Source organism: Mauremys reevesii, linkage group 2 (assembly GCF_016161935.1).
Source record: "Mauremys reevesii isolate NIE-2019 linkage group 2, ASM1616193v1, whole genome shotgun sequence".
Classification (NCBI taxonomy): domain Eukaryota; kingdom Metazoa; phylum Chordata; order Testudines; family Geoemydidae; genus Mauremys; species Mauremys reevesii.
Genome location: NC_052624.1, coordinates 224,068,977 through 224,090,428, shown reverse-complemented (window position 1 = coordinate 224,090,428; position 21,452 = coordinate 224,068,977). Strand labels below are relative to the sequence as shown.

General features: G+C 41.8%; 1 protein-coding gene across 1 annotated transcript in view; it reads right to left on the bottom strand.

The window, feature by feature from the left end:
* Positions 1-21,452, bottom strand: part of RAB2A (RAB2A, member RAS oncogene family) — an 81,606-nt gene that overhangs the window by 36,866 nt on the left and 23,288 nt on the right. The window contains exons 2-3 of the mRNA XM_039523538.1: positions 20,731-20,802; positions 17,091-17,158 (exon numbers count right to left, since the gene is read on the bottom strand). Coding sequence (XP_039379472.1) covers positions 17,091-17,158; positions 20,731-20,802 — 140 coding nt within the window. The remainder of the gene's footprint in view (positions 1-17,090; positions 17,159-20,730; positions 20,803-21,452) is intronic.

Here is a 21,452-nt window from a genome sequence, read left to right as displayed (position 1 = left end):
TTTTTTGTAGATAAGAATTTCTGTTACAAAGGTCTCTCAGCACAAGGGATGTGGCCCACTGATTCATATTTATGGTCATAGTTAAGATTCTTCAGTTTGTTTTTACCCCTCTGTGCAGTCCAAAATGTCCCTAACCCCTAGGAAGTGTCATCATTCAGCTTTCAGAGAAGAGTCACCTGTACTATTTCTATTTGGAAAGATCCATTTCTGCATATATAACAGTATTAAATTCTTCAGGGCAAGGGAACTAATGACAAATGTATTTAGTCAACTGTACAGTAAGAAAACAATATACAGAAAGTTAAACAGGTTCAGTGGACAGAAGAGTAGGCCTAATCAAGATTCAGCTCCTGGAAAATGCAGAAATGCACAGCAGCAAACCCTGAGCTCCCTTCCCCCATTTCCCAAGAGAAAGGCTCTCCAGCATCTGACAACCATGTTATAAATGCTGAGATGTGAAATGTTCACCTCCAATTCTAAGCCACATACAATATGTCTTCTAGTAATGTCAGAAAATGCCACTGAGCAGGATTAGGACATACTAACATTTATGTGGAGAAGGCCCTACAGGTAGTAAAATATTGTTACTCAGCTGAAATTAAGAATTATTTTTGAAAAAGGAAACCATGTATCCTTAATCTGTTATTTTATCAAAAGAGAGGCTTCTGCCAGATATACATACTGGGTATGTAGGGAACTTACTCCCACTGAATAAGCTTATCTTCCAAGAAAGGCCCTCTTGAATCAGGGAGAAGAGTTCACTAGCAAGAGTGACATAGGCCGTATCTACTCTACAAAAGAATCCATAATATTAAAAAATAAAAAATAAAAACACACACACATTGTTAAGAATACTTTGGTAGAGTTTTGCTGTGGTGTATATGGGTTTCCTCAACTAACATTATGACCTCCCAGGCTAACCAGTAACTTAAACTGTTTATTGAAAGCTTATGCCCTAACCACACTGCGGGCAACACAAACACACACTTTAAAAATTATATTTTTTAAAATGCTTTCTTGAACAATTGTAACAAAACAGGACTCTAGCCACTCTTCAGGTGCTACGCCCACACATACATCTTTACAAAGTTAAAAAGTGCTACTCTCAGTTTGCTGTTAAAGTTTATATGCACCACAGACAGGATGCCAATAAGATTTTACAACTCTGTCCTTAGTTCTAAACCCAGAAGCTCCATGAACTCTACAAATATATTTTTCCTAGTGAGTGAATAGTTCTCAAACTCACAGAAAGTAAAACACTAGTAAAAAATGGGTTACTTACTGTAACTGATTCTTCGAGATGTGATGCAGATGTGTATTCCACTTGGCGCTCTGGCACAAACACACCTAAGTCAGAGACTTTTGCCTAGCAGTACCCTTCGAGTGGTGGTGCTTGCGCCACATGATGTAGCCCCTCCCCTGGCTATATGAGGTGGTGCCACTCTGATCCCCCCTCAGTTCCTTCACACCAAAAGCTTGAGAGGAGACTCCAACACAAAACTTTTTCTCTTTGAATAGATGCAGGCATGTATTCCAATTAGGTGAGTTGCGAGCAGTACCCCAGTCCAGAGGGGTTTGGAGTTTACTGCAATTAGAAGGGCAGTCCTGCAATTCCTATGCCTGCATCACCCTGGAAGATGCAGAAATAGCATAATGGTCCCATAATATATGCATGGATGACCACATGGCTGCTGACCAAGTGTCCAGTACGAAAATGTCACTGAGGAACGCTATCCATGTCGTTTGTGCTCTTGTGGAGTGAGCCCATGTGCGCTGAGGAGGCGTAGCCAAAGCTATCTCATATCCAGTCTTAATACAGGATGGTATCCATCTAGAGGTGATCTGTGCAGAGATTGCTTGCCTCTTCATGTGATTTGCATCTGACACAAACAAGGAAGGAGAAACACAAAAATGGTTTGGTCCTGTCTAGGTAAAAGGCTAGATATCATCTGACATCCAGAGTATGAAGGCGTTGTTCTTCTGGGGAAGAGTGCATCTCAGGGAAAAACACAGGTAAATACATTGCTTGATTCAGATGCAACTGAGAGACTGCCTTGGATAAAAATTTTGGGTGTGGTCACATTATTTTGTCCTTGGGGAACTGAGTATAAGGTAGCTCAGCCATTAGGGCTTGCAACTCTCACACTCTTCTTTCCAAAGTGATGGCAATCAGGAACATGGTTTTCTGAGACAGGAGGGACTGAATGAAGGGCCTATCATACCTGCCCGGACTGTGTTTATGTCCCACAAGGGAACTGGTTCTTAGACTGGAGGATGTGAGGAGAGAAGCCCCTTCAGAAATCTTGTCAGCATGGCATTGGAAAAAAACGGACTTCCCTTGAGTCAGAGGGTGGAACACAGATATCGTTGTCAAATGCGCTCAATGAACTGAGCACAAGGCCTGATTTCCGAAGATACAGCAGGTACTCCAAGATGTCCCGGATGGGAGCCCTGTCGGTTGGATCCCACAGGTCAAGGACCACACCAAGAACCTCTTGCACTTCGCTAAGTAGGCTGTCCTAGTGAAGCACTTCCTACTGTTGAGGAGGACTTGTCAGACAGCCACCAAGCACTGCTCCTCCTCTTCATTCAGCCATGTAGCATACATGCCATTAGGTGCAGGGAGCTGATTGCAGGATGGAGGGTGCAGTCATGGTCCTGAGTGAGGAGGTTGGGATGGAGAGGAAGCAGTATGGGAGGCTGAACTGATAGAGCAAGGAAGTCTAAGAACCAGTACGGTCTCGGCCAAGCTTGAGCAATGAGAATGACCTTTGGCCCGATCTACCTTGAGCTTGAGGATGACCTGTGGAATGAGCAGAAGGCAGACAAAAGAGCCTACTTCCAGCTGCAGTGGAAGCTGTTGGAGAGGGAGCTTGGACTGAGGCCCCTCCGGGAGCGGAACAGGTGGCACTTTGTTTTCCCCCATCACAAACAACTTGATGACAGGGATGCCCCATGTTGCAAAGACGACCCAGAGAACACTTCAAGGACCACTCGTGGCTGAGAGGGTCTGCAAGATGATTTTACATCCCTGGCAAATGGATTGCTACCGGAGTGATGTCATCTTTGATACAAAACATTGACACAGGTTGACTGCCTCCAGAAACAGTAACATGGAATGTTATCCCTTGCTTGTTCACATGGTGCATTGCATTGTGAGTATGCAAACCACTGAGTGTATGATGAAGTCCCAGAAGGCACAACATGCACTGTGGATGGCTCAAGGTTCCAACATGTTGATATGGATTTAGGCTTCCTGTTCTGAACACAGGCCCTGCACTCTCAATGAGTCCAGATGTGCCCCATCTCCCCCAAACCCAGAAGGGAAGCATTGGTAATCAATGACTTGGTTGGAGAGAGCTGAGTGAAAGGGACTCCTTGGCAACATTATGTGGGAACTCCCACTAGTGCAAGGAATCCAGGACTAGTGGAGGAAGGTGAACCAACCTGTCCAGAGAATGCTGGGGAGGGTGGTAAATTGTCCTCAACCACATCTGAAGAGGGCAAAGGTGCAACCTGGCAAACTGGACCATGTGTGCGCCACATGTCTGCTTGGACAACAGCCTCAGACGCACACAGACTGTTGTTGATGGCTGAGACTGCAGACTGAGGCAGAGCTGTTAATTGCCTGGAAGCGGCTGGTCAGCAGGAATGCCCTCAATCTCATGGACTATAACAGGGCCCCACTGAATTCAAGTTTTTGAGTGGGAGCCAAGGTTGACTTTGTGGAGTTTAAAATGAGTTGGACAGTTGAGCAACACAATGTGGTGTTGACATGGGCGAGACCCGTCTCTTTGGCGCCATCCTTCAGCAACCAATCAGAAAGACGTGGATTCCCTTCCTCTTGAGATATGCCAGGACCATTGCCATGCATTTGGTGAAGACTCAGGGGGAGAAGAGAGGCTGAACAGCAAATCATATACTGAAAGTGGCGTTCGCCTATCGCAAAATGCAAGAACTTCCAGTGACTCAGTAGAATCACATGAAAATAAGCATCCTGAAGATTGAGAGCCATGAACCAGTCATTCTGAGACAGTGTGGGAGGATAGCTGATAGTGACCATGTGGAATCTCATGTACTTGATGAATTTGTTGAGGCCAGAATGGTTGAGAATAGGTCTCATCCTGCCCTTGGATTTCAGTATCAGGAGGTACCCAGAGTAAAAGCCATGGCCCCAGTGTTTCTGGGGAAATTCCTCCACCGCTCCCAACTTCAACAGAGAGCTGACCTGCTTGATGAGCAGTGTCTCATGAGAGGGGTCAGGAAAGGGGTGTGGAGAGGAACTGGATTACACAGCACAATCTGCCAATGTCTAGGTCCCACCTGTTTGAGGTAATCAGCCCCAAGTACTGTAAAGCAGGCCAGGCTGACCCCAAAGGGACGGGGAGCAGGGGAAAAATACAGGGGACAGGGTGATGACTAGACCATTGCTCCGGACAAAAAAAAAAAGAAAAAAGAAAAAAAAGTTAAAATGGATGCTTGGCCTGTGCCTAGGGAAGACATGTGGACTGTCCAAAGTCCAAGCCCGACTGCTTCCTCTTGTGGGATCTCTCTCTCTCTCTAGAGTAGTCAAGTTACTTCAGGGGGAAAAGTTTGCACAAAGCAATGCTGTGGGCAATACTGTTGCTGCTGTACCCCATACTAGCATCTTTGTGTGGATGGCATGTATACTCCTAAGGACCACAAGCTAGCCCTGGAATCCCTGAAGGAGTGCAAAGTGTCATCAGTTTTGTTCAAGAACAAGACTTGGCTGTCAAAGAGCAAGCCCTAGATTGAGATTGCTCCGGACGTCAACCAGGAAGCCCACCCTCTTAGTTACCACTGAAGCCATAACTCTGGCCAAGATGTCTGGAACAACAAGGGTGGACTGCAAGGACGTTTTGTCCATGAAACAGCTTTCTGCAGGGGATGCCTGGAACTTCTCACATGAGGCCTCAGGCAAGTAGTCCTTGAATTTAGCCATGGCTGACCAATTGAGGAAGTTATACTTGGCCAACAAAGCTTGTGATTTTTTATCCTTATCTGTAAGGACTATGAAGTGGAGTGTCTGTCCTTGAGGATAGACTTGAACCTGCCCTGTTGTTTACTGCCATTACGACTAGGAAATTTGGGGTCAGGAGGGAACAGAACCCCTCAAATCCCTGGGAACAAAGTAGCATTTTTCCATGCATTATGCCACTGGTGACACAGAGGCTGGTGTATTCCACAGAGCTCTTGCCGGTTCAAGGAGTGCATCATTGATTGGGAGGGGACACTTTCTGAGGACAATGGGTTGTAAAATGTCCATTAGTTTGTGTTTTGTCTTGGAGAAACTCTACCCAGAGATGCGGCTATGCAGTATAAGTGGTCCTGGTATGCCTTAGATGTCCTTCGGAATAGAAGGGGAGGATGAACCAGGCAGCACGGCATTGTCTGGTTATGAGAATGAAGGTCTTGGCTGAGGCAAAACTGGCTCTCGCTCCCGGGAAGATTTACCCAGGAGGAAAGACTACATTGGCTCCGCATAGAAAGACCACCAATGCTTGGGCTTGCAGTCCAAAGTCACCACTGTCAACCTAGTGAGAGAATTCGGCTTCAAATGAGACAAAGAACAGGATCTCTGCAAATGAGGAGCATCCCACTGAGCCCAAGGCCACTGATATTGGTGGCCAGTAGGGACCAGGGACCAATATTGGTGGCCAGGGACCTCTGTCCTGGACACAGGGCACACGCCAACCTGGGGAACCATACTGGTCCACTGATAGGCCCCCGAGTTCACTGGGTGATGCGGAGTGCGAGGATGACAACTCTGACTTGGACTCAGAGCCTTAGAATCTCAGCAACATGGATGAAGAAACTCCTGAAGGAGCCAACAGGTGGCCCGATTAATCTGACGCCCAGAACAAGGTGTGAATTGGCGCCCTCACTGAAAGTGGTATTGTCAGTACCAAGCATGCTGGTGGACACAAGTAGTTTTGGTCCCTGCAGAAACAGCAGTACTGGAGTGCCCAAATGCATCAAAGGTAGCGAGAGCCGCCATGAGAGCATTTGCATCATCGAATGCCGTGGGGCCAAAGAGTCCTGGTGCCATAGGTCCCCAGCACCGATTCCAGTACCGGCTTCATCGCCATCACAGGAAGGGGAGTATCAGGATGCAGTGTCAACAGACATGGAGGCTCAGTGGATTACTCCATTGGAGGGACCACAGGTGGCATAGCCCTGGGGAATTCCTGGACCAATGGTGACATTGGGACTGAAAGGCAGAGGTCTGCGACTGCCTGGTACACTGATGACATGGACACAATTGTGACTGACATTTCCCTCGTTGGTACCGGACTCAACAGACCCTGGAGGCTGGAATTGGAGTCAATGGTATGGGGTTTCTGCCCTTCCAACCTGGTGCTGGGGAAGGGTCAGAGGTACCCATGCCATCCCACACACTGGAACTAGCTCTATGCCAGTCCATGCTTTTCTTGGGGAAGGCAGAGGTGTCACATTGCAACCTGGAGCAGTCCAGATTGTTTTTAATGAGACCTCTTCCTCAGCACTGACAACAGAGAATGGCTCCTCTGCCCCTTTGGCAAGGCGCATACTCTGGAACAAGAGGTGGCAGCACTCTCTGAGCCAGAGGATGATATTCAGCCCAAGGAAGGCCTCAGTACTGGATCAGGCTGCATAGCCTGTTCAAGCAGGTGCTGTTTCTGACAAAAGGTCCTGCACCACCTGAGTCCATTTTTAAAATGATTTACAAATTGAACACTGCTCTTTAAAGGTGGGCCTCACTGAGACAAAGCAAGCACTGCAAGTGGGGGTAGCTGTTGAGGATCACCCCTACACAGGAAGAACAGTGTTTAAACCGTGGTGAGGGTATCACTGGGCAACACTATTAACTAACACTAACTACAATAAACTAGGCTAAGACTAAATGCAAGGTTGAGAGACTACAACCACAAAGAGCTCCAACTCCAGCCACAGGTGGCGAGAAGGAACTGAGGGGGATCAGGGTGGCACTGCCTTATATAGCCAGAAGAAGGGTCAAAGCCACGAGGTGCGAGTGCTGACCCTCTATAAGTAGTGCTAGGCAAAAGTCTCCAGCTCCTGCATGCTGGGCACATACAGACATATATTTCACTTAGGGATGTATCTACTCAAAGAAATTTTTCTCCCAAACAGAAATATCAGTGTTCCGAAGTACTAGATGTGATATGCTGAAATCACATCAGACTGTATTTATGCTAGTCTGATATGGTTAGGCATTTGCCACAAATACTTGTACATTAAGGTTGCTTGTTTGTCACGATCATAAATGCCATCACAAAAAACGACAGGTTTCTCCATCCTCTACCCCATGAAAAGTCGTAGTCTTTGTCACCCTGTCTAGCCTGCTACTGAGCAAGTGGTTCTATGAAGCTTTACAAATTTGGCTCCATGTACATACAATAACTTCAAACCCCATGTGCTGTAAGTCATATCGTAATTTCCCTTCATGAAAAATATTGTGCGCCATGACTTCCCCTTGGAAAAAAAAGCTACCAAAAGTCTATAATTTTATTTCATTGCCAGAACAGTCATCACTTTTGCCATTTTTTGCCACAAATAATCAACCTTAGTTATTACCAACACCACCTGACAGAGGTGCTAAGTGAATTTACAGCTCAGTACTTAACACTTGTTTGAGGGCACAACCATCAGCCACTACATCAAGCATGCCCTCAGATAGATATATGTTCTCAACACTCTACCTAAATGTAGTTTCTTTTTACCCTAAATAGAATGAGAGTGGATAAATAAGTTTCTATAGAGAAGACCATAAATTTAGATTTATATGCAATTAATTATCTTGCTCTTTAATGAGTAGTGTCTTTTATACTAAAAAAAGTGTATCAAATATACTGCAGAAACACATTTCAAAAAGAAGGCCAAAATAGCAGGTAGATACACACCTACAATTGATTTTTAAATATGTATAATTTTAAGCCCTGCTAATCTGAAACACATACACGTTAAGGCTTCCTGGTACCAGCAAAAAAAAAAAAGAAAAGAAAAGAGAAAAGCAGTGTTTATTAAGCAGCCATAAAATAAGCTTTACATTTTTCCAATAACCTTATATTAAATACATTGATTCACACATTTATAAAAAGACTTCATATTACTACTTTACAAGTCTGATCAGGTGGGACCAATTTGAGTTTAACTACTTATGATGCCAAGAATGACATTTATGAAAAGAGCAGACTGGAAGCTGAATACAAAATTAAAAATGGGTCTGACACTGTATTATACGTTCATATGGAATAGACAAAGAAATAGGATTACTCAGGCTCCTTGTAAAAGCCAATACAGTATATTCCCATTTATCCAAAACCCTATTATCCAAACCTCCACAGCACATATCTTATGCTACAGGACAAGGAAGGGATTTGAATAATACAGAGGTTCGGATAGAGCAGCAATCCCGGCTAGGACTGCGAGGACGACGATGATAAGCCCCCAGCCATGAGGGAAGCTACCCTGCTTTTGAAAGGCTCCTGGGGCAGCACGGGGAGCCCTTTGCAGCACTTCTGTCACAGCCCCACTGACTCAGGTTTTGTCGACAAAAGTCACTAGGGTTGTCCGGTGGCATGGCAAATCAGGACCTCTTTTTGACTCTGGAGGAGTCTAGCCAGTCCCAGCACTCCAGCTCTGATACACATGATTCAGGAAAGGGAAGCTCCGGTAAGTGCTCATTCTGCTTTAATACTGCATGGTGTGTGGAGATTGAGCTCTCATTTACTTTGTTACATGGAAAAAGGATGGATAAGGGTCAGAAATTAACAACAACCTGTGGGGGCCTGGAGGAAAAGTTTGTTAATGTATACTGGGATGTCCTGGGAATCCTCTATAGTGATCTCTAGGAAACTTTCCCATAGGTATTCTGCAATCCTCTGCCTAAGGTTCCTAAGTTTTGCTAGGTTACCATGTAGGGTGACCAGATGTCCTGATTTTATAGGGACAGTCCCGATTTTTGAGTCTTTTTCTTATATAGGCTCCTATTATCCCCCACCCCGTCCCAATTTTTCATACTTGCTGTTTGGTCACCCAACTACCATGCAGACTAGAAACTTTTTAAAATGAAAGATGAGATTTTTATGTATTCCAATAGTCCAAAAAGCCCAAAGATTCAAATAAAACTGTTGGAGTTGGCAATACTGTCAATCTGTTCCTTATGAACTAGACAGGCCATCACTTTGCTTCACACAGGCCCACGGATATCTGTAGAATGGTAACTTCTGATCAAAATAGGATCTTAATTTCAAAATGCTTGAGGCAAGATGCTCCATAGACTACCACCAACCCAATGTCATTAAAGTACCTTAGAAATGTAGGGCCCTTACTAAAGGTTTCAAGAGCTATTAAGCTCTAAACTTTACCACAAAACTAAATAAAAAATTTTTTTTGCGACAAGTTTATTATGTGTCAAAAGTATAGTTAGACTTTTAGGGTTAAATTCACCACCATGCAGAAGGCCAATAAAACACCTACTCATAGATTCCAAGCTCAGAGAGGACCACTGTGATTATCTAGTCTCACCTCTTGTATAGCACAGCCACTGAACTTCCCCAACATAATTCCACGAGCATATCTTTCAGAAAAACATCCAATCTTGATTTAAAAATTGTCAGTGATGGAGAATCCATGATGAACCTTGATGAATTGTTCCAATGGTTAATTACTCAGTTTAAAAAAAATTAAGCCTTCTTTCCAGACTGAATCTGTCTAGCTTCAACTCCTAGCCATTGGATCATGTTACAGGTCTTTCACATCTTACACTGGGGTTACGTTCCGCAGTCAGTGTGTAAAACGAAAATTGCGTATAGTCAAAATTACATTGAATGTGATGGCGGGCGGAATTGCCCGCACTACAGGTACAGTATTAAAATTGTTATTTTTCTCTCTTTTTGTTTTTGTTTTGTTTTTGCCGACTGCGTAAAGCTGAAATCGTAAGATGCAATAGATCTGTATACCTTTATCTGCTAGACTGAAGACCCCATTATTAAATATTTGTTCCCATGTAGGTGTCTATAGACTATAATCAAGTTACCCCATAACCTTTTCTTTATTAAGTTAAATAGATTGAGCTCCTTGAGTCTATCACTATAAGGCATATTTTCTAATTCTTTAATCATTGTCATGGCTCTTCTCTGAATCCTCTCCAAATTATCAACATTTTTCTTGAATTGTGGACACCAGAATGGGAATCAGTATTCCAACTGCAATTGCACCAGTGTCAAATAGATGGATAAAATACCTTCTCTACTCCTATTCAAGATTCCCCCCGTTTATTCATCCAAGGACTGGATTTGCCCTTTCGGCCATAGCATTGCATTACAAACTCACGTTCAGCAGATTATCCACCTCAACTCTCAAATCTTTTTCAGAATCACTTCTTCTGAGGATAGAGTCCTCCATCATGTAAGTACGGCCTACATTTTTTGTTCCTAGATATATACATTTACATTTGGCCATGTTAAAAACACATATTGTTTGCTTGTATCCAGTTTTCCAAGAAATCCAGATCACTTTGAATCAATGATCTGTCCTCTTCATTTTTTTTGTTTTTAAACCACTCCACCAATTTGTGTGTCATCTGCAAATTATATCAAGTGATGATTTTATGTTTTCTTCCAGGTCACTAATAAAGATGTTAAATAGCATAGGACCAAGAACCACAATCCCTGCAGGACCCCTCTAGGAACACACTCATTTGATGATGATTCCCCATTTACATTTACATTTTGAGACCTATCAGTTAGCCAGCTTTTATCCATTTAACATGTGCCATCTTGATTTGATTTTTTTTCTAGTTTTGTGTTTTGTTTTGGGTTTTTTTGGTTTTTTTATTAAATCAAAATGTCCTGCGGTACTATGTCAAATGCCTCACAGAAGTCTAAGTATATTACATCAAAACTCTTACCTTTATCAACCAAACCTGTAACCTCATAAACAAAAAAGATATCAAGTTAGTTTACAGGATTTATTTTCTATAAACCCATGTTGATTGGCATTAAATTATATTTCTTTCCTTTAATTCTTATTAAAGAAGTCCTATATCAGTCACTCCTTTATATTGCCCAGGATTGACGTCAGATTGACAGGCATACAATTACCCAGGTTATCCCATTTACCCTTCTTATGTAATAGCATACAACATTAGCTTTCTTCCAGTCTTCTGGAGCTTCCCCGGTATTCCTAGACGTATTGAAAAATAAACAGTAACGGTCCAGTAAGGTCCTCCACCAGCTCTTTTAGAACTCTTAGATACAAGCCACCTGGACCCACTGATTTCAAGATGTCTAATTTTAGTATCTGCTGTTTAACATCCTCCTGAGATACTAGTGGAATAGAATGAGTGCTATCATATAGGACAACATGATCTATTCCCCCCCCAAACACAGAACAAAAATATTTATTGAACACTTTAGCCTTTTTTGCATTACTATTGATAATTCTACCTTATCCTTATGGCAATGAACCAATACCATGGTTAGAATTCTTTTTTTCCTACTGTACTTAAAGGAACTCCTCCTTTCTGTCCTCAAAGCTGCTGGCCATAGATTTCTTGTTGTGCCCCTTTGCTTCCCTTATCAATTTCCCACAATTTTTAGCTTCTGATTTATATTTATCATCATCAACTTCCCCTTTCTTCCATTTGTTTTTGTTTTTTTAAATATTTTTTAAATATTCCTTCATTTCCCCATCACACATGGCCATCTTCCTTGATTTTGGGATTACGGCTTTTTGGACATCTAGTAAAATGTTCTTAAACAATTCCAAATGGTCATTCACTAATCCTTCACTAAATCCCACCTAAACTCTATTTTGAAGATTTAAGTGGGATATAAGTGGTGCACTAGACATATGCTGGCCCCCTGCACAGCAGTGAACCTTACCCCTCCTACTACGCCAGAAAGATGCTTGTAATCAACCATACTGTACAGTGTATAATACACACCTGCAGTTTTCATTTGAGACCTATAAATGGATCTTATTGCTTGGCTTTATACACCTCTACCCTGATATAACACGGGTTCGCGTATAGTGCGGTAGCAGTGGGGCTCTGGCGGCGCTTTAAAGGGCCTAGGGCTCCGGCTGCTGCGGGGAGCCCCGGGACCTTTAAATCACCGCAGGAGCCCTGCCGCTTCTACCCTGGAGCTGTGGCAGCGGGGCTCCACCGGCGCTTTAGAGGGCCTGGGGCTCCCCAAAGCGGCTGGAGCCCGGAGCTCTTTAAAATCACCGCCAGAGCCCTGCCTCCCCTACCCCGATATAACGGGGTTTCAGCTATAACACGGTAGGGATTTTTGGCTCCCCACGACTGCGCTATGGAATAAAATATTTTAGATGGAGTGAAAGGGGAGACGGATATGTGCCCTTAAACTGTAGTTCTGAAATATTTTTATACCCAAGATGTGTAAATAAATTAGCGAAGCCAACCACACACGAGCCTCACTTTCACACAATGACTACTCCTGGGGGAATTCTGCACCTCTGCGCACTCACAGAATTCATGTCCAGCGCAGACTGTTTTTCTGCGCAGAAAATAGATTCTGCCCAAGAAGTTCCGCAGTTCTGCCTCTCCCCCATTAGAGGCTGCTGTGGCGCCAGAACAGCCAGCAGCCAGTTGATCGTCAGTAACAGCCAGCTGCCAGCTATGGCCATCACAGCTACCTGCCTGTGGAACTCAGGAGCTAGTGGGGTGACAGCATTAAGCCAAGGGCTGAATGGGAGGGGGGCTGCAGGGCCACAAGGGGACAGGGGCAGATGTGCTTGACTGAATGGGAGAAGCTAGAAATCAGTCAAGGTCAGCATGGGCAAGACTCCTCAACTCCTTACCAATCCCTCCCTCCCTCCCCTGCAAAAAAACCTGTTCCATACTTCCCACCCACACCCAACAATCCTCTAGGTTCACTCCCTTTCCCTCAGGGCCTCTGTTACCCCCAACTCCTCCCAAGCCTTTGCACTGCTTCTGAGGGGTGTGGGAAATACCTCTCTGTATTGTAGTTTAAATTAATTACTCAAAGTTCTGTATTAATTTGCCTAGTAAAGAATCTATTTGTCAAAAAAAACATTTCCTGAATCTTTTTTTTTTGCTCTGTACTGTTAGACATACTTGCTGACAGGTATTCTGAAATAAATTACCAAAATAATTGAAAATGGCGTGATTATATTATGTTATTTTGACAAAATATGCAGAATTTTAAAATATTGTGCACAGAATTTTTAATTTTTTGGCACAGAATTCCACCAGGAGTAAATGACAGATCCACCCTGCAATAATTTATTCCAGAAAAATTTGGTTCACTTCCACCTAATTCAGGGCATTCTAGTAAAACCTATGTAAAAGCAATGTAACTTACCTGCAAAGTTATTCAAGACACATTTTTCATAAGAGTAAGCTTTTCCATAAAGATTTGTAAAACAAATAGCTGCTGAATTGTCCACAGATAAAGTTATCTTTTTAGGACACTTTTTAGTACCTAGAAAGTAACATATGAGTTCAGAATAATCCTCAGCATTCTGAGATCCTTATCTCAAAAACAGTTTGGATTTCTAGAGGGAACAAGATATCCAAGTGCAAAATCCAGTGCCCATGCTTCCCACCCTAAATTAGATACATCTGTGCCTATTATGTTCAGGTTGTGAAATTAAAATCCATTCTTTTGAACATATTAAAGAGATCTACTTTAAGTCACAGAAACCAAAAGCTTCTGCTGTTTACTACTGGTAAAATAGACTGAGATCATTGTATGAAAACATGAACACTGCTGAGTTCTTCAGGTTTTAAATAAAGCCTACACTTATCTGCAGAAGCAATTTTAGCTTCCTTAACAAGATCATAAAAACCTGGTAAGGGCAACAGGAAACATTTCCCTCTCTTCTCCCACTTAAACCCACATCTTAAGCAAGGACCTAGTTTACTTCTGTTGCTGCCACACACAGGAGAACTTTGGAGAAATTCCTGATGAACACAAGATACACCACCACTGAAGGAATCAGAAAGAATCTTCTTCCATTGTGAAGGTGTTCAGACAGTTTCTGAAACAGGAACATGTGTGCTCTCAGACACTGAACCTATATTACAACTACAGTGGATGCCAACCTCTCGGTTGCCAGCAAAAAGTTGCCGTTCTCTGAAAGTTGCCATTAAGTGAAGTGGAGGCGGGGCAACAAAAGAGAAGGAGGTTGCAGTCCAAATGCCAGGAGAGCCCCTGATGGAGATCCAGCACTACAGGCTGGAAAAGGAGGCTGCTGGCAAGGGCTCCCAGGGCTTTCCATTGTCTCTCTCCCCCTGCACTCTCTGGAATGCACCTTGCCCTGGCACTGAGGGGCCAGGCGTGGCATGTCCCACTGCTTTCTTTGCTAGCTGCAGCCCTGTAAACCTGCCTGCAGCTGGGGCTTTCAACAGGGAACAGGGACACTTGAGGAACTGTGCAGCCTTGTGCCCCCCCCCTTCTTGTAATCTCCAGGTTGCAGACTCAGAGCCAATAAATTAAATTACATGGGGAACACCTCTTCCAAAGAAGTTGTCAATAAGCAGCATGACAATTGCTAATATCCAAATTCTATTAACATTCAAGTCAATGGGACAGAATTGGTTCTTGGGAAAATGTTGCTAATAACCCAAAGTTGTATTTATCAGGATGGAATCCAATGTATAACCAAACATATGTGAATGCAAAGTTAGAGGATCTCTCAAAAGATAGCTGTGATGGAGGTACTTATAGGTGAAATGGAGATTACAACTTAGCTATAAACCCTCATTGTGGTTCAGATGTTGGTCCTTGCACACAAGGAAAAAACTGGATTGGAAAAAGCTATTTGAAGGTATCGACTACTCCCCTTGTGAACCCAGGTTAAAGACAAAATAAGCTTATAGTTAGGGCCCTACCAAATTCACAGTCCATTTTGGTCAATTTCTACAGTCATAGGATTTTTAAAATCGTAAATTTCATAATTTCAGCTATTTGAATCTGAAATTTCATGGTGTTGTAATTGCAGGGGTCCTGACCCAAAAAGGAGTTGTGGGGCCAGGTATGTAAGGCTACTGTGTGTGTGTGCGCGCACGCGTGGGGGAAGGGGAGAAACTGCTACCCTTACTTCTGCACTGCTGCTGGCGCTGCCTTCAGAGCTGGGCAGCTGCGGAGTGGTGGCTGCTGCCCAGAAGCCCAGCTCTGAAGGCAGAGCTGCCGCCAGCAGCAGCGCAGAATGAAGAATGGCATGGTATGGTATTGCCACCCATACTTCTGTGCTGCTGCCTGCAAAGCTGGGCCCTCAGGCAGCAGCCACCACTCTTCGGCTGTCCAGCTCTGAAGTCAGCGCAGAAGTAAGGATGGCAATACCACAACCCCCAAAAAATAATTCTCTGATCTCCCCTGCAACTTCCTTTTGGGTCAGGACCCAATCTGATAAACACTTGTCTCCCCCTTGAAATCTGTATAGTGTAGGGTAAAAGCACAGAGAAGACCAGATTTCATGGTCCAGGACGCATTTTTCCATGGCTGTGAATTTGGTAGGGCCCTACTTATGGTTAAAGATATGGCCAGCGGGTTCACAACTAAACTTGTCCCCTGGCCTGAGCCTGCCCCACTTTAGACTCTCAGCGTAACTTCTTTATACTAACTGTACAAGCTATAAAGCAGAATTACACTAACTAAATTCAGAGCCTTCCACAGCCATAACTCAGGCCAGAATATTTAGATATAAACCTGTAGTTACCCAAGTTCAGAAGCAAGTCCAAGGCAACAGAGTAGGAGTTCTCAGACTATGGTCTGCAGAACATTTTCTGACAGTGCATATTACTAACAAAACAGGAAGAAAATACCACAAAATAGGTGAAGAATTGTAAAGAGATATTTACAGGAAGATCACAAAAACTGGTTCACAGAATGAAGACTCATCTGTGTGTTAACTTAGTCTTTTTGTTGGTGAACTTTATCTCGTGTTAGTAAACACCTTTTGTTTTTTAGTAATTGATTTTAAGAGACTAGAACTTGAATAACTGACCTGCCAAAGCCAGCACTGGCATTTCCATCCAAACCCAGAGCATTTGCAAAGTATATTCAGAAAAAAAATCCTACTATGGGTCTCATGAATGAAGACATTTGTGATCGTTATGCTTTCTCTTGCAGAAATTCACTTTTTTTAAAAAAAGGTAATAAATACATATAACATTATTCAGTTGGAGAGTCTCTATTTGGAAATACAGGAAATGTTGGGTTTGATGCCACAAGCTCCAAGAACAGGAGGGGATTTATTAAAAGAAAGATATTTTTCTCATTATCTAGTTTATGCAACAAATTCTCACATCACTTATTTCTTAGACTTAGAAAAATATGGGTCCTTAAACTGAGTGCAGTTTTTAAGCCACTGTCACCATAAATAAACCCCTGACCAACACCAATTACTTGTTCCTGAATTTAAGTTATATTTTAACAAATTTCAAATAGAAAATAAAAAAAATAAACACATGAATGATGGAAATATTCACATTTAAGAAAATTTAACCAAATGAGGAAACTTGAACTTAGTAAGGGCCACGTGTCTGTCCATCACAAATATGAGAGGTAGATGAAGGGGGAGACAGAAAAATTCGCTGTCAGTAGCGAGTTTGTAAGTTTAAAAATAAATAAATTGTTGAGCGCCTCCTGGACAGAATCAAGCAGTGAAGGAAACTACACAGTTAAAAAACAAACACTCAGTTATAATTAAATTGGTTATCCTCATAATGAAACAAAAGTGAATATTAAAAATGCAGCCTCTCTCTTTAAATACACAGGGAAAATGATTTCATGTCTATGAAAGGTTCACACTGCCACAACATGCTTCAGAGGTACAAATAGAGATACGATTTATACCTAGCAAGTACTTATTACATATTTCTATTCCTTCCCATCTTCTTATGGAGTTTTGTCTTTGTTCCTGAGTGCTAAATTCATTTAACAGCAGAAACTGCACAATTTTTAAGTAGTACTTTGAATATAAAAATTTATAGGAACCGTAGTGAATATTTAATCTTTACAGAAAATAAATGCATTTAAATATATATACAAAGAACACATTTTTATTATGCTTACCGTATCCCATATCTGAAGTTTTATCTGTTTTCCATCAATTGTTATCATTCGAGCACCAAATTCTACACCTGAAGAGATTTTGAGAGTTACAGTGTTACTACCCAAGAGGGAAAAATCTATCCAACATGAAATTGAACAGGTGGACTTAATTCAACTTTTAACCATAGGAAGCAACCTTGCAGTGCACTTTAACTTTATATTATACTCTAGTTCAGAGGTTCTCAACACACGGCCCAATCAGCACACAGCTACAACTTATCTGACATTCTCAGGGCCACACAATGCATATATATGCAGCCCACAATGTTAAACAGGTTGAGAACCACTGCTCTAATTAAAAAAAACAGGAGTACTTGTGGCACCTTAAAGACTAACAAATGTATTTAAGAATGAGCTTTCGTGAGCTACAGCTCACTTCTTCGGATGCATAGAATGGAACACACATTGTTTTCCTATATTGCTTTTACTGCTTTAAACGTGCATTGCTTTTTCTAAATCTTCTTCTAAATCTTCCAAAAGTCTTAATAAAAAGGTGTTTGTTTCCTTAGTTCAAGTGGGTGAAAAACAAACAAACCACCCATGTATCTGTTTAGGCTAACACAGGAAATTAAACATACAACCCTACTCATTTTTGTTCTCTATACCTAAGATTGTTATTGGAATGCTATAATTTATGTTGATTTTCATTACTTTTTCAAAATATAGATTCATACACATTTTACATAAGCAAGGCTAAACCACAGAAATTCAAACAGTAACAACAAAGACTGAAAGTAAAAATTCTGACCATTTGTCGTTAGTACAGCAATAAAAGCATGAAGTAAATACTGCTACCAAAGTATAATCGATATTTGTAAAGAATCTCATAGTTTCTCACCTGTAAATAGCATTTTTTTTGATGGACAGGGTCAATTTCTAACTAGAGAAGTTTGTGCTTATATTACAATTTAACAGCTTGATGAATCAAAGTAAAATTGTAGAATTTTTGAGCACTAATCAAAGTATCTCAAGGCTCCCGTTAGCTTCCCCAACTGTAACTGCTAAATAGCCAAAATAAAAACAAAAACAATCTGAGTGAGACAGTGGTAAAAATGAGATTAGTTTGAAAAAGAAATGAATTCTGCTCAAGGTTGGATTAAGTTGACAATGTTTATTGGTGAGTGTAAGAGATAGTGAAAGTGACCAAGTGACAGTCAAGGAGCTATATTTCACTAACAGGCCAGTTTAACAAACATTATGAATTGTACCAATAGTACTAACACATCATAACAGCAAAAGATTGATGCTGCCCATCTGAGCAGCACTATTTACATGTGAAAGAGACTTGTTGAGTGGACATGTCACATCAACAAGATGGGATCTCGGGCATTTCTTCAGTACATAAGCACAGGTCTATTTCTTAAGAACAGATGCTTCAGCAGTTTTGGTAATTACTGTGGGCAAAGTTTTCGAACTTGGGTGTCAGATTATGCTCCTCAACTCAGGGTCAGGCACCTAAATAGAAGTGATCTTACTTTTAAAGCTGCTGAACTCTCACTGTCATAACAAAGTCAATGGGTTCTGCAGGTACTCACTACTACTGGAAAATAAGGATTTCGTAGTTTTGTTTTAGGCACTCACTTTGAAAATTTTGGCTAGTGTCTGCAGACACGCAAGGGTGGGATTTTCAAAGGAGTTTAGGGAAGTTATACACCAAATCCCATTGAAAGTTGGAACTTTAATACCCAGAGGCACATTTGAAAATCCCAGCCTAAGTCTTTTTTTTATAGCAGTAAAACTCAGACCTCAGTGGTTCAGGAGCCAAATTAGCAATCAACTTAACCCGAAACAGCCAAGTAGTAGTGTGAAATCATTGTTTCATTTACTATAGTACTAGATATTAATATTTAAATAGTATGACAATGGAAAAATTTAGTTTTTTAATAAATATATTATGCTCACAGCAAAATGACTGACCAAGTATTGCTATTTTATTAACTACAATTGGTTAACATAATAAAAGCATGCTGGGAGAAAGTACACGTGGGTGGCACAGCCTGAGAGAATTGTGGTGGGTGGGTAGGGTACCTGGGGCAAACTCTTCCCATTCTTTCCTTTCGCCATCAGGCTCCTAAGTTCTGTTCCTATCCCCCATTTTGTCCTTCTATAGGCCCAGACATTTTAACAACTCCAGATCTCAACCCGCCGCCACCCCTCCTGTCAGCAGCTGCCTTCTTCCAAGTCTCCAATGCTGGCTGCTGGTGAGGTAGGCAGAGCAGGCACTGTAGTCATCATGGGACCTGCAGCTCTTTACCATCACCCGGACAGAAGCAGAAGAATCCAGCTAGCTGCAGAAATATGTGACAGGGCAGCAAATGCATGAATCTTATTCAAGATTTGACATACTTAACTGCCCTGGTCTTGAAAGAAAGATGACAAGAAGTCTGCCTCCAAAGACAAGTCCTGGTTCTTTATTCAACCAACCTACCTGGTTCCAAAACTAGGGGGAACAAAGCTGCTGCTAAGGCTGACAGTTTGAAGTACTTCAGAGACAGCTGTGTAGAATGACTGGGAGGTCTGTCAAGAGACAGACCATCTTGCACTGTTCTGCTAAAAGAGGAATGGTTGTTTGTTTTGCGCTTGTCCATTTTAAGTACTCCCACAGGAGAGGCGCTTCATTAATCTAAGAGAAACTATGCTAGAGAGCGAAAAGCAAAAGTGGGTACAGACTCATGTTGTCCGTCCTGTGCAAGGCAGAGCATAATTGGGGATGCTACCTTAACAGGAACCTTGAAATAACCTGAATTGTAGTTAAAAGATTCTGCAATTTTATTATTGGCTAGTGCCTGTTCAAGCATAGCTTAAGTAAAACTCATCTGAAGACCAGCCTTCTCCACAAGAGAAAAATTACTTCCCATACCATGCATCAGAAGTATCCATCTGCTTCACAGTGGAAAGTAAAAAATTGCAAAATTTGTTTCATACGGAAAAAATAAAAGTCAAGTCACGGCTAATACATTCCCTCCCAGCTCACTCATTTCATCTACCTCTCCGACCATCGGACACACCTCTTACACGTGCAACCTCCCCATCATGCCTGTCCAGGCCTCAAACCTTCCCCTTCCAGGTGATAATTATATTCACAATTCAACCTTTCACCATCAGGAAACTCTATACAGTTTCTCATCTAGTAAACACAAAGGTTTTTATTTGTTGAAGTCTGCTTTGTTTTTAATCTTAATTTTATGCTCATGGCAAACGGCAGAGAGCCCTGGAGACTGAAGTCTGACCCACTGAGTAAATGCAAGCTCTCCACATCATTCTACTAATGTGCTTCAAGCCTGACCAGTTTCTATGCCCACTCTCTCTATGGCCTTCCTGCAGAGGCAGCCAAGGAGGCTGCAAATTATGATTGTGGAGCACTTTTGTGATGTGAATATTTACCACTAGGAACTGGATTAGCATCTTATTTCACATCAGTTATGATACAGCCAGCAGACAGCAAAGACATAAGATTTGTATCACAAAACAAATGGCAATTAAGTGAAAGGATATACAACCCATAACCAACATGCTGAGGCACCTAGCTGTCCATCACCCTTAAAAATATATCCTTATTTTAAATACCTTTTGAATACAATATTTAATAGGAAGAACTTACCAATAGTAAGGTCATGCACTGGTTGAAACCTCTTGTCTGTAAATTGTAACAATAAACATGATTTCCCAACACCTAAAAGAGAGAATATTTTCTTCAAGCAAATTCAAAAAAACTTTACTTAAGCTGCAGCAATTAAAACCTAATTTATAACTCATTTAAAACAATATATATCATTAGCCAATTTATCATTAGACCCATTTTGATATACAAGACCTGACATTTGTTTATCCTTGTCATATTATATTAGAATATAATTATATCTTTGTCTTACATATTTTTAAAAAAATTCACAAGTGTCTGGAAAGTGACAACCACAATTTTAAGATTAACAGTTAAAATAATACACTTTATCTTTCATTCCCTCATATTGTAATGTGAACGGCACTTTGCCCTCTCAGTGTCCTACAACAGTTTATCACTTCCACTTGTACTTTTACCTTTCACTCTTCCATATCCTTTCCTTCATACATATTGCCAGATACATGCCTGCTACCTTAAAATGTGGCCAGAATAATCTGATTATGAACCTACCAAACAAAGAAAAAGCAGAGCACACCAGGAACTACAGTGATTTTCGGTGTGTCTGGGATAGCGATCCTGGCGGTGGGGGCAAAACAGAGGGAATGTAATTGAACAGCCTACATGAACGTGATGGCAAAAATCACTAGCACTCTTACAAGATTTTGTTGCATTATGGCAAAACAAGGCCATAAGAATGACAC